Source organism: Coregonus clupeaformis, chromosome 28 (assembly GCF_020615455.1).
Source record: "Coregonus clupeaformis isolate EN_2021a chromosome 28, ASM2061545v1, whole genome shotgun sequence".
NCBI lineage: Eukaryota > Metazoa > Chordata > Actinopteri > Salmoniformes > Salmonidae > Coregonus > Coregonus clupeaformis.
In genome coordinates, this window is record NC_059219.1 from 20496879 (window position 1) to 20510449 (window position 13571).

Sequence of the window (13571 nt, forward strand, 5' to 3'; positions counted from 1 at the left end):
GAGGGAGGGACCATGGATCCTCTCCTCTGATGCACTTTGAGAGGAATTGAGGAGACAAGGATGACAGCTAGTAATGCTTTCAGACACAACCACGGTTGTCAGCGTGTCACTATCTGGCCATGCTAGAATGGACTGAAGTGCAACGTGGTCAGAGCACAAACCTAATTTGAACCACTCTCACTAAACATAGATGACTACCTGTGAACAGCTCACCTCAGTACAGAAGGACATTGGCATTTGACACGGCGGGTCACAGGAGTTGTTGTCATCCCCTGGAGGATTGATAGGGGGACATCCTCCTATAGGTCAAAGGTCACCAAAGAAGGATCAGATGGCATGTGATTGGGCAGATCTTTAGGATTTGATGTCAACTATAATAAGGCATATGGAAAGAAGTACATTTATGCACCATTAAAGGTTTAGTAGTGTCTACCTGTGACGTTGAGTCCATCAGAGCGCTGACACCAGGTGATGCGAGAGGAGCCTGACCACGTGCTGCTCATCCACTTGTACTCATAACACTCCCCATCTGTAAGAGCACAAGACATAATGATATCGATGAGTCATTAAGCCAGGTACAGAACAGAGACAAATTGAATTCAGATCAGTTCTACTGAATTAAACTGAACGGAATTGAACAGAGGGGTGTGGTTCGATTTTTTACATTCTGGATGAAAGGCTCATGCTTTTGCTAGATGGCTTACTATGAACGCTGTTAATGTTTTATCAATATTTCCATCAGTACTCCAAATGACCCTATGTAACTAATCACCTGCACAAGTAGTTCAACTCCATCGTAAATGAACAATCTAACCTTGAAAAAATAGAGATTTATCTCTCAGTGCTCGCTAGCTACGGTATCATCGCTACAATCAATACAATATATGTTTTATACTGTTATCTGTCAGGGTATAATGATCTGGGCTCTCTCGCTCTCTCTCTCTCTCTCTCTCTCTCTCTCTCTCTCTCTCTCTCTCTCTCTCTCTCTCTCTCTCTCTCTCTCTCTCTCTCTCTCTCTCTCTCTCTCTCTCTCTCTCTTCTCTCTCTCTCTTCCCCCCCTCTCTCTCTCTCTCTCTCTCTCTCCCCCCCTCTCTCTCTCTCTCTCTCTCTCTCTCTCTCTCTCTCTCTCTCTCTCTCTCTCACTCTCACTCTCTCTCTCTCACTCCTCTCTCTCCTGTTTTTCCTCTCTCTCCCCTGTCTCCTTCCCACTCTATCTCTCCCCTGTCTCCCCCTCCTCTCTGTCTCAGAGCGCTGGGCCACCCCATCCCCTCTCCCTCATGGGCCCATAGTGATGCTTATAAACCAGGTCATTCCAGCGATGGCTGCCGTGGGGCGGCCGCGGCAGTGGGTGAGAAGACGAGGGACTCCCCAGACAGAGCCCAGGGGGACGTAGTGGGGGGTTGGGGATTCACATAACACTGTATGCTCTAGTCTAGTCCAACCCATGAATAAGATGCCTGAGGGACAATGCTAGTACTGTATATAAACATGAGGAATTTGTTTTGCCATATTTTGACCTGGTAAAATAAATTCCTCATGGGCATTGTTATTTGACTTCGGTGAAAACATAAAACCTGGGTCGTATTCACTAGGCACCAAATGGAAGAAAAAGGACTGAAGCTGGAAGGGACTACCTTAATTGTCCAATAAAAAAACATTCATTTTCGTCTTCCATTGCAAAACATTTTGCTCGTGTGCCCTAATGAATACAACCCTGTTTCCCCAGTCTCACCAGTGCAGGGTCGGGACTCCCAGTCCTGGTCAGGACACAGCTGGATGTTCTCGGGCTCCTGGGCCATGACGGCTCGCGAGCGCACCTGGACAGAGCCAAAGTCCACGCCGGCCCCTTTGGCACACACACTCAGACACGGGCTCCAGTCAGACCACTCCATCAGGTAGCATTCACCTTCAGAGAGAGAAAGAGGAGATAGGGAACCACACAGCTTTGTTCCATTTGGAGTGATAGGTCTAGAGAAAAGACAACAGAGCAAGAAACACAACTAAAGCTAACCAAGTCAGGATTATAAAGCTCTTGGGGTTAAAGAACGTCTATTACAGTTCAAAGCAGATTGTTGTTGATGTAATGTATGTGTATATCTGCATATAAAAATATGTTATGAATTCACAGTGTTGTGCTGTTTTTTCTCTATGCTTTTTTTGTACAGGAATAGGCTTCATCTCTAGATCTATTTAACCACCCACACTGAACCATGATGCACAATATAAAAAACAGGAGCGCTGTATACAGTTAGCTAGTTGTTTACCTGGACAGGGCAGAACACAGGTCTCCTTCAGTATGATCAGTGTGTCCCTGTTGACAGCCAGCTCCAGACCCCCACACTGCTCCTCCTCCACCATGCTGCCCTCTCCCTCTCTGGAGCCGTCCGACACGAAGCACGACAGGTTCCGGTAGCGAAGTCCAGCTCCACATACCACCTCCTGGGGGAGACACACACACACACACACACACACACACACACACACACACACACACACACACACACACACACACACACACACACGTCAGATCATATCCTCTGTGTATGTTAACTGAGTGAAAGGGTCAAAGAGTGAATAAGACAGTGTGTGTTGTAGCCTACCTCCACTCTGCACTCAGACCAGGGGCTGTACTGCCACTTGTAACAGGGTCTGACAGGACAAGGTTTCCACTGCTCCAACTGAGAGGGACAGGGACGCCCGTCTCCCTGGGACGCCTGCACCACCACCCTGCTCCGCCACATCCTCCCTGGAACACAAAGATGCAGCATGAGACACTCACTGGACAATTAGTCTTGTACAGATGTAGGATCTTAATTCGATCACCCTGTTGCAGGATAACTTTCCTGCAATGCAGTGTAGTGTATTTGAGGTTTAAAAGGCTCCTGAAGTTTGTAATTTCCACTTTGAAATTTCAGACTTGATTTTCTATCAACCCCTTCAAAAATGTCCATGAATTATAATCCAGATAATAATTCACATTTCCTGTTGCTGCAGGATTATTTTCCTGCTGTAGCAAACTGGCTCAAATTAAGATCCTACATCTGTAGTAGTTATAGTATCACATCTACCTAAAGACATGTAGAAAGTCTGCAGACATTGGGACAATTTTATTCAGAAAGGATGTTTTGACCGTAATTTACATCAAAATATGACTGATGTTTGAATAGAGAGATACATGGGCTTGGGCTGCAAACCAAACATAGCACTGATCTCTGTCTAGACAAACGCAAGTCAATGATGTATTGTTTTCCGTCTTAGTTTTTTCCTTTCTTCTAAAGTTCATCCTTTGTTTTAATGTCAGTTAATTCACCATTCAGTGCATTCAATTAAATTGGCAAAGAAATGTAATTACAGTATAGGCCTACAAACAGTTAGTGTGCTATGCTATGCTGTTCTGTCCTCCAGCTATATCGATTACCTCTCTACTTCCACTCTTCCACTTGAGCAAAATGACTTTTCCTTTCTGTTCTGCCAACTACTGCCTTCCTTTTATATAACACCAGTACAGGAGCATATGAGGTGGTGAAGTCTCTTATGTGTAATGGATCCAGTGTGCTGCAGTTTGAGTGTTTTGTAAGCTTTCTTGATTCTAAGGGCTTTGCAATGTGATGTTTACAGTAGTTATACTAAGAGTGTATCATCTCAGATGAAGTATAGGTATTAAGTGAGCTCACACACACACACACACACACACACACACACACACACACACACACACACACACACACACACACACACACACACACACACACACACACACACACACACACACACACGCACACACGCACACACACACACACGCACACACGCACACACACACGCACACACGCACACACGACACACACACACACACACACACACACACACACACACACACACACACACAGGTTGTGATTTGCTGTAACACACTGGTACTTCAAGTACTTCAGCCTCAATTTACACCTCTTCCTCTCGCATTCATTCCTCAACTTCCACCCCTCTCGTATAAATCCATCTCACTGCTTCCACGCCACATACTCTTTCAAACCCTTTACCCTTTCTCCATCTCTGTTTTGCAATTGGTCACATATAACAGCACATTTTCCAACACAGTCAGCTATCCTCTCCCTCAACCAAAAAACAAAGAACACCTGCTACACTTATCAGACAGTAAAATACAACATTCTCCCTCTGAAATAATCAACTCACAACTTGTTCTAGCCAACAGAACATCCTCTATAGATCAGGTGAGGATCCCCACTGCACCTTTAGCCACTCTTAAAACACTTATCTCTTGCCTGTGATTTAGCTGTAGGTGCTAGAGGCTACAGGCTGGCTGTTACATCAAAGGGCTCCCCACAGGGCCCCGAGAAGACAGACATAATAGGACAGAATCAATTGTCTGATGCTGCACAACAACAAATAACAAGGACAGAGCAGTCACTTTGCAGGGCGATTTATGATGCAATCGCTCTCAGTTCAATGAGCAGTTTCGTGATTTTTTTCCTAACCCTTCTTGGGTTCTCCCAACCCCCAGTAAGAGTGGGATGTGATGTGTCTCAAATGGGCCGATGTTGTTTTTGTGCAGGCAGAGATCCCCATGATCGTTGGTAATCTGACAGTGTAGAAGAGCTGTTGATTTAACATGGGTTGATAGCACAGCGAATGTTGGAAGATGTGCATTCTATTATGTAAGGACATTGGATGAATTAAATAGGGTGAGATTGAAGATACTGTATGACTGTGTTTAATGCTGTTCGTTTTGTTTGTAATCTTTTTTTTCCCGAACAATGGCTGTCTGAGATATTTTGTGATAATAGCTTGACTAGGATATTTGTAGCAAACAAGACATTCAATTGTAGAACATTCAAACATTCCTTATGTAACTCATGCACTGTATCTCATACGGAACCAATATTCTAATAACCATCAAGATGAGTCTGGTTTGATTACCTCATGAGAAGTTAACCCATTAAGTGTCCTTCAAGCCATCTTTTTAATCTCAGACATTTACCTAGGAGCCATTGACAGTATGAGTATATAAGAGTATGATCAGGTCTTTGCCTTACCATCCAGTCCACACGTGTGCGAGCATTCCGACCAGGCCGACCAATCAGACAGCTGGCAGTTGACGGGACACTCCACCACACAGGAAATGTTCATCTGCCACTTCCTCTCCAGGCTTAGCTATGAAAGAGCGGGATCATTATCACTCAGTAACATTATCAGTCACAACGCCTATCATAGTGGTGTTTTGCAACAGACTGTTACAGCCAGCCCAGACCCATTACTTCTTACTTCTGTCTGACCCCTAGGTAAACAGCCTATAACTCCTAGGAGCCTCTGGTTCTGTTCTGGCACAGGATGGGCACCCGGCTTGTTTAAACCCTATTATCACTGATTGAGCCGGACCGAAACTGGACCATGGGTTCAATAGCAGTGAGGTTAGTCTTTCTACTACAGCCTGCAGCGGACAATTTGAGAGAGTCTGAATGGATTATGAATGAATTGAGTTGAATCTGATGGGACTACAGCAATCATCATGTGTAAACACTTCTAAATGTTTTATGGAGATACAGTACATGCCTGTCATTTTAATGGCCTAGAATCACTTGTGGCTGATACTGATCCAAAGAGATAATATATTAGGATTGTAATCAGGAGTTGGGGATAGAGCATTTAAGAGGGTCTCACCTCCTCACAGAACTTGAGGTCGACAGACTTGCCGTCGCTGCGTACACAATCCAGCATCCGCGTCTTGACGCCGTTCCCACACACAGCATTGGCACTTAGCTGACATGTGCTCCAGTCTGAGGGTAAAAGGCAGACCAGTATGAAAATCACACTCAAATTCAACAAAAACTCACAAACATACACTGAGTATACCAAACATTAGGAACACCTTCCTAATATTGAGTTGCACCCCCCTTTGCCTTCAGAACAGCCTCAATTCGTCGGGGCATGGACTCTACAAGGTGTCGAAAGCGTTCCACAAGGATGCTGGCCTTTGTTGACTCCAATGCTTCCTACAGTTGTGCCAAGTTGGCTGGAAGTCCTTTGGGTGGTGGACCATTCTTGATACACGGGAAACTGTTGAGCGTGAAAAACCCAGCAGCGTTGCAGTTCTTCACACAAACCGATGTGCCTGGCACCTACTACCATACCCCGTTCAAAGGCACACATTTTTTTTGTCTTGCCCATTCACCCCTCTGAATGGCACACATACACAATCCATGTCTCAATTGTCTCAAGGCTTGATAATCCTTCTTTAACATGTCTCCTCCCCTTCATCTACACTGATTTAAGTGGATTTAACAAGTGACATCAATAAAGGGTCATAGCTTTCACCTGGATTCACCTGGTCAGTCTATGTCATGGAAAGAGCAGGTGTTCTAAATGTTTTCTATACTCAGTGTACAGTAGGGCCCGAACCAATGATTTATATATACACTAGATAGCTAACAGGGGGCGCTGATTTGAAGCCACCGCATCTCCATTTTACTACTCCCCCACCGTTGTAAGAAATAAGCTATAGAAATTAATTGTATTCATGTCTACATTCGTTTTTACCAAGTTTATTCTATTACAGACACCTTAATGCATACTTTGAAATTATATTATGTGAGCTAAACATACAAATAAGAATAAAATAAATATATAAGAACATTTTCCTTAAAGTATAATTTTTAGAGAGTAATAATATTGCTGTCCCCACTACAATATTAAAATACTTAAATACATGTAATTTTGCCCTTGAAACATTTAATTGAAATATTGTAGAGTTCCATTCATTCCTATGGAGGACTCCTTCTTCTGGGGAGTACCAATATGCTCGACCGGTGGCTTCAAAGACTTTCATGCAAAATAGTGTTTATATACATCATTGGCCCAAACCGAACTTGAGATACACGTGTAAAGCTTCAATCATTAGGCAAAGGGTACATTTGATGTCAAAGCCTGTTTTAGGAAGTTCCAACCCCAAGCCCTTTTCTAAAGATAGGATATTTACTCAGTTGAGTGTGATGGCAGTTGATTAGTTTGGCAACAGATGCATAGAGAACACCTCTAACACTTGAACTCATTAACTGAACAGAGTCATGCCTGCTTTTGACAGCTAAACTAGGGCACATGACGGAGGAGCATGTAAAACGCTCAAAAGAAATGCCCACGCCTATTTCAAGAGAAGTGGTGGAAAAAGTACTCAATTGTCATACTTCAGTAAAAGTAAAGACACCTTAACAGAAAATGACTCAAGTAAAAGTTAAAAATCACCCAGTAAAATACTACTTGAGTGAAAGTCTAAAAGTATTTGGTTTTAAATATACTTAAGTATCAAAAGTAAAATGTAATTGCTAAAATATACTTAAGTATCAAAAGTAAAAGTAAAATAATGTTATATTAAGCAAACCAAATGGCACAATTTTCTTGTTTTTTAAATTTATGGAAAGCCAGGGGCACACTCCAACACTCAGACGCCATTTGCAAATAAAGCATTTGTATTTAGTGAGTCTGCCAGATCAGAGGCAGTAGAGATGACCAGGGATGTTCTCTTGATAAGTGTGTGAATTTGACCAGTTTCCTGTCCTGCTAAGCATTCAAAATGTAAGGAGTACTTTTGGGTGTCAGGGAAAAAGTACATAATTGTCTTAAGGAAAGTAGTGAAGTAAAAGGAAAAGTATTCAAAAATATAAATAGAAAAGTAAAGTACAGATACTCAAAAAAACTTTACACCAAAATGTAAGTATTTACACCACTGTTCAAGAAAGACATCAAGTTGTGTGTTGTGCCCCTTTCGCATCTCCCATCACTCATTTCTCAGACACCACCTTGACTTTGCAGTTCAACCTGTTTAATACAGACCCAAAATAAACGAGCCTCTGAAGTGAAGCATATCATTTGAATCCAGAGAAGTTGGAGTCCCAGAGCCCCCAGTCAGATAACCACATGGCTCTAGTTAAAGCCAGGAAGCCTGTCTACCACGGAGGGGCCCGGGGATCACTTAAATGCCTGCAACACTCTGACAAAGATGAGTGGCTGTTTTTAGCGGCTGTTTTAGGAGCTCAACTCCTGCTGCAAAGCTTTGTGGCACTCGGGAGAGTGGAAGAGGGAGATTGCGGAGAGAGAGAGAGAGCGATTCAAAGAAGCAGAGGCAAGATGGTCCCTGGCAACATGAAATAGAGCATTTCCAGTAATGATCTCTACTGGTATTTTATTTACATAGTTACTGTGTGGCCCTGAAAAGCCTGGGTGCCGCTGGGAGCGGAGCACTACAGATTAGCAGTTGGGGTTTATAGAGAAGTGAGCAACAGAAGGAGAGGGATAGAGAGCTACGGTATTGAAGATAACACTACAAATCTCTGGAATCACAGAGGAGCCACCAAAAAAGTAAAAGACTGTGCAGTTTAATTGGAGCAAGTGGTGTTGGAGTAGCACTAGATAGATTATGCTGCACCAAGAGTGCAATATTAATACACTACCTTATAGCGTGTATATAGATTTTTAAAAAACTGCATTAGTTGGGTAAAGTTATTTCAGTATGAGTAAAATTAGAACACTTAAAGGCCCAGTGCAGTCAAAAACGTGATTTTCCTGTGTTTTATATATATTCCACACTATGAGGTTGGAATAATACTATGAAAATACTGTGAAGATGATGATAATGCCCTTTTAGTGTAAGAGCTGTTTAAAAACACTGCCTGAAATGTCTGCCTGTTTTGGTGATGGAGTCACCAGGCGGTAAATAAGTTAATAGACCAATAAATTGCTCTTTCTAGGAAGCTATTTTTGTTTCTTTTTGACCATTTTGATTGAAAACAGTCACAGTAAGGTACTTAATTGTTACCCAGAAATGATTTCATATTAAGATAAAAACAGCTGCATTGGGCCTTTAAATAACAGTGTAAGTAGATCGCCACTGATGAGGGAAAGTACCTACTTATAGACAAACTAAATGGAAGAAGAATGTTCTGCGATTCATTCGTTTTTTTTACCTGTGATGTTGTAGAAATAGTGAAAGCAGTTCAGGTTCAAACGACATGGCTCCTTCTCTGTGGTGTCTGGACATGGTCTCCCTGCTCCAGGTGACCTGATGGCGTAGGCTGTCCGTTTCCTGCTGTTGTTGTAACTGCATGGCTGAAAGGTAGGTACAATTTCACATAAACATGGAGGGGTTGAGCAAAAAGGGGGAGGGCCGTGCATTTTTCTTATAGCGTAAATGATTTACAAATCCATATTGCAGCAAGTGATAAGAATTATACGTAGACAGATCACTGAGCTGGAACTAATCCCCTTTTCAATGGAGAGGCCTTGCTGCCATGATGTCCATATTTATTGAACATAAAAGTCGATTAAACTGTGTGAATTTGCAGGCTTCTGGATTATTTCCCAGTTTCTTGCTCCATATTTAATTTTCCTAAATAAATGGATTAACGTTCCATGTTCTGATGTCATGGCATTCCCCATTCCCAGGACTGACAACTGTTCCATATCCTCTCTACTGGCATTCCCGGAATATGGAATTCTTAGGAATTTGTTCCCGGAAAAAGTTGAGGATGCTTCTCGAATAGAAATTCCATCCTAACATTTACACAGTGTGAGAGCGGAAAAAACGCTGCCTCTGGAATAACTCCATTGCTGGAATGTTTTGTTCGTCATGAATAAAACATGGGACAAGCCCTGCTGGTACCAGCGCGACTCCATGTCGAGATTGGAATTGTGGGAAGTCAGCATGTCAAGCACTTAAAGAGAATGGGGTGTGATTAACAATGGCTGGTGCCCTTTCAGGAAAACAGCAGGTGACGTCGAAATAGTTCAATCGCTTTTTTACAACCAATGAAATGTGTCAGAGGGGGAGGAGTGGACCAAGGCAGTATCCCACTGTTACTGCGGTTAACTACTGGACTTTGATGGTATTCAGTATATGTACTATTTTATATTTTATATTTTATATATATTTTACAGCTGTGAGACAACCATGGTCTGTCTATCTTTACCATGTTACAAAGGATTATAGTAATGACATGTTGGATGTGTCAGGCTAGCGAGTGAGAGTGGTTCATGATCCGATCAGAGCAGGTGCATCTGTTTCACTAGGGGATTTTTACATCCAGAAATACAATCACCTCCAGTGAAGTCTCTTTCAGGAGTAGTTACCTCGGTTTCTTTCCCTGTCTATGTTAATGGGTGAGAATTGGATAATGTGATTCACAGGCATTTGTTACCGTTCTACAGCACATATTTATTTTTTATTATTTTTCTGCTTCTGTGGAGGAAGAAATATCATACTGTGAAAGACTCACAGTCCATTTATACTAAGACAAACAAACTCCTTATGTTAGGTTTGAGTCTCTTTCAAAAAGTGAGAAATGGGTATCAGAGTTTCAATCACAGGACTTCATATCTCAGAATCAGTGGGTGAATTAAAAATACTCTCCTACAGATCCAGTGTCAGTTCTTACCACAGACATGTACCAGTGGTTCTTAGCAGGCTGCATCGACTCCAAAGAGGCCAACACTTTTGTACAGATCCAGGATACTTCTTACTACAGCCATCACATACACATCATACATACATGAATAGAGATGACTGGTCTCAGACCAGTTATTCTTACCAGGCTGCAGCGGTTCCAGCTGCCCCAGTCAGAGAGGACACAGTCCTCGGGACAGGGCAGCCGGCTTCCCCGTGTCCCCAGGGGCATGTCCTCTGGGTCACACAGGTAGTCCTCCACAGACTCAGATGGACCGTCAATAGTGTTCAGCATACACCTACGGGATTGGCCCAGAGATGGGTTCATATGACCTTACATAGTCAAAACATTTTCCATTAAAATCAACTGTCAACATATTTTACATGCATATGTTGAGGACAATTGGATTTGTATTGTGTGTGACACAACAGTCTTCATATGATGAAGTAGAACATTGCTTGGGATGGTTTTATTTAGTCTACATTAGTGTGATGTAGTGAAATGGTATAGTACCTGACTTTGCGTGTCTGGACGCCCTCTCCACAGTTTTCCTTCAGGTCCACGTTGCTGACCTTCCACACACTCCAGGGTTCAGCCACCCACACATACTGACTACAGTCACTAATACAGGGCACAACCTCATACACCTGGGGGAAGGCACCAGGCAAGGGGTTTGACATTAATATGTAATTTATATGGTTATTACGTCCGTTATAATTGAGTTTGGGTGACAAGAATAGCGTCAATGATATTACTGTGTTGAGATGATTAAGACATTATCAGAGGTGTTTTGTTAGTGCTTACGTCCATCCTTTTTAATCTTACCACGCTACATCTGTGAATGTTCTGTACAGTACTATGCACAAATAGTGATATACTGTATATGTAACATTGTTGGCAATATGAATTCATAATACAGAAAAGGGTCTTACCTGGGCCTATTGTGGTAAGCCGTATCCAGTGTGCATTGTGGAATGAAAGTGACATAGATTTGGTATAATTGACAAATGCAAATATTGAACTGCTAAGATCAAACATTTGATGAATGTGACATTGTAAATAAAAGCTGCCTCTGTGAAGACCCCTTTAGAGAATTCAAACAGTGACAAACAGATCAACATGACATGACTTTAATCCACTTCTCTGAATCTGTTTCTATTCATATTGAAGGTAAAGTATTTCATTTCTCAAATCAGGAATCAGCCAGCTCACAGGGGCATTAGTGTGGACGGATCCATTTATAGCGTTCATTCCTCTGGCTCTTTGTTCTACCCAGCAAAAGCAATTTGGCAATCATGAGAGAAAGTCATGGAAGGTAATGCAAACTGAATATTTTCATGAATATTTAATTTGTTTCTCTCTCTCCTATGTGTTTGTAATAATGTGTTTCTAACACAAAAACTGTGTTTATTTATCACAAACAGTGCCTGAAAAAACAGTATCCATATTAGGAAAAAATGGCATCCATATTAGGAAGTCCCTCAGCTGTCAGACAAATTCTTACAAGTAAACATTAACTCATTTCTACATTAGACAGCCTTGTGAGTGTTTACCATGCTGTACCTGGTTGATGTGGTCCAGTTTGGGGCAGGGTCGCCCTCCGTTGTAGGGTTTCTCCCGGAGCCACTTGGAACGCACTTTGACCCCGCTACCACATGACTTACTGCAGCGGGACCAGTTGGACCACTCACTGAGCTTACAGTCTGACGGACAGGGGATGATGCATGCCTCCTCAATGTAGCCTGCATGGAGGAGAGCGAGAGTGGTGTGAGAAGGGCCAGGAAAAGACAGGGGCCCATAGAGGCCCTCAGGAGCCCTAAGAAGTATAGCCCTTCCTTTCCATGGCATAGCATCTATTTTGGTCTGATTGCAATAAGGTTATGACATGTTATAAAACTCAATGGCATGTTCAGGACATTTTCATGAAGGAGTTAAAAGCACTGACCAAAAATAAAGTGTTACCTATTATTTTTGTTTTCTGTCATAAACAATAATATTATAATAAACTTGTGTGTCTTGAAAATATTGTATGTGCAACTTGGAGAAAATCCAAGGTGTAACGATATCACATGACCAGAAAGCGAATACTAGTATCAACAACATGAGCAAATAATGACTCAACTGTTGATTTACAGAGACTGTTGATTTACAGAGACTGTTGATTTACAGAGACAGTTGATTTTGTGCTATAACAATAGAGCTACACTCCAGGGTCTCATATGAAGCTGTTATATCAAGTCTAAAAATACACTTGAGCAGTGGTTTGGGTCCACTGTAAGCTTTTTCATGTAATCTATGTTTCCTCAAGTGGCTGACAGGGTCATGACATGGTAACTGGGGCTGGCTGGTTAAGCATCTCACTCTGCTTATTACTCCTGTTTATCTGGATGCCTACATCCCCAATCCTGATATCCTGTCTGGACAAACACACAGAGGTCCCAGGCTAATTCACTGGAAGAGGTTAACCATGTGAACCACTGGCTACATTTCAGTGGGGAACAACACATTTCTTCTCTATGCTTTCACGAGACAGTTGTTAAGGAACTGGAATATACAGTGTATTGTATAAGTTCGAGGGCTGGGTCTGAACTAAAGCTTAAGGGTTGAACTATTGTGGAACAGCATTTCCCTGTAGTCCAATCCAGATTTTAATTGGAAAACATCTAAATCAATGAAGTGAACACGGAAGGAGACAAAATGAAGTGTTTGTGTATAAAATGCACTTTTTGACAACATTCTGTCTTCCTGAAGACTCTCTAGGTGCTAGATTTGTGATTGATTGGAAGCCCTGGCTATTAAATTGCTACCATTGTCAGCAGTATTTTACCCTGGAATCCTGTTCAAACATAGGAGCTCCCTGAGTGATGGGACAGACCACGTGACAGGAAGACGGGGTGGCAGATAGAGAAGCCTCTCCGATCCCAACAGGGGTGACCCTAGTGGCACAGTGACACGTCTTACTGTCATGTGACATCACATACACCAGTGGAGGCTGGTGGGAGGAGCTATAGGAGGACATACTCATTGTAATGGCTGGAATGGATTAATGGAACGGTATCAAACACATCAAACATATGGAAACCACATGTTTGAGTCCATTCCAAAGATTCCATTTCAGCATTACAA

At 42.3% G+C, this 13571-nt stretch overlaps 1 protein-coding gene across 1 annotated transcript in view; it reads right to left on the bottom strand.

The window, feature by feature from the left end:
- LOC121560990 (thrombospondin type-1 domain-containing protein 7A-like) overlaps positions 1 to 13571 on the bottom strand; it is a 62944-nt gene that overhangs the window by 3390 nt on the left and 45983 nt on the right. The window contains exons 15-25 of the mRNA XM_045208348.1: positions 12008 to 12187; positions 10959 to 11097; positions 10590 to 10743; positions 8970 to 9111; positions 5674 to 5789; positions 5049 to 5166; positions 2601 to 2746; positions 2265 to 2439; positions 1733 to 1906; positions 434 to 529; positions 214 to 299 (exon numbers count right to left, since the gene is read on the bottom strand). Of these exons, the coding sequence (XP_045064283.1) occupies positions 214 to 299; positions 434 to 529; positions 1733 to 1906; positions 2265 to 2439; positions 2601 to 2746; positions 5049 to 5166; positions 5674 to 5789; positions 8970 to 9111; positions 10590 to 10743; positions 10959 to 11097; positions 12008 to 12187 (1526 nt within the window). The remainder of the gene's footprint in view (positions 1 to 213; positions 300 to 433; positions 530 to 1732; positions 1907 to 2264; positions 2440 to 2600; positions 2747 to 5048; positions 5167 to 5673; positions 5790 to 8969; positions 9112 to 10589; positions 10744 to 10958; positions 11098 to 12007; positions 12188 to 13571) is intronic.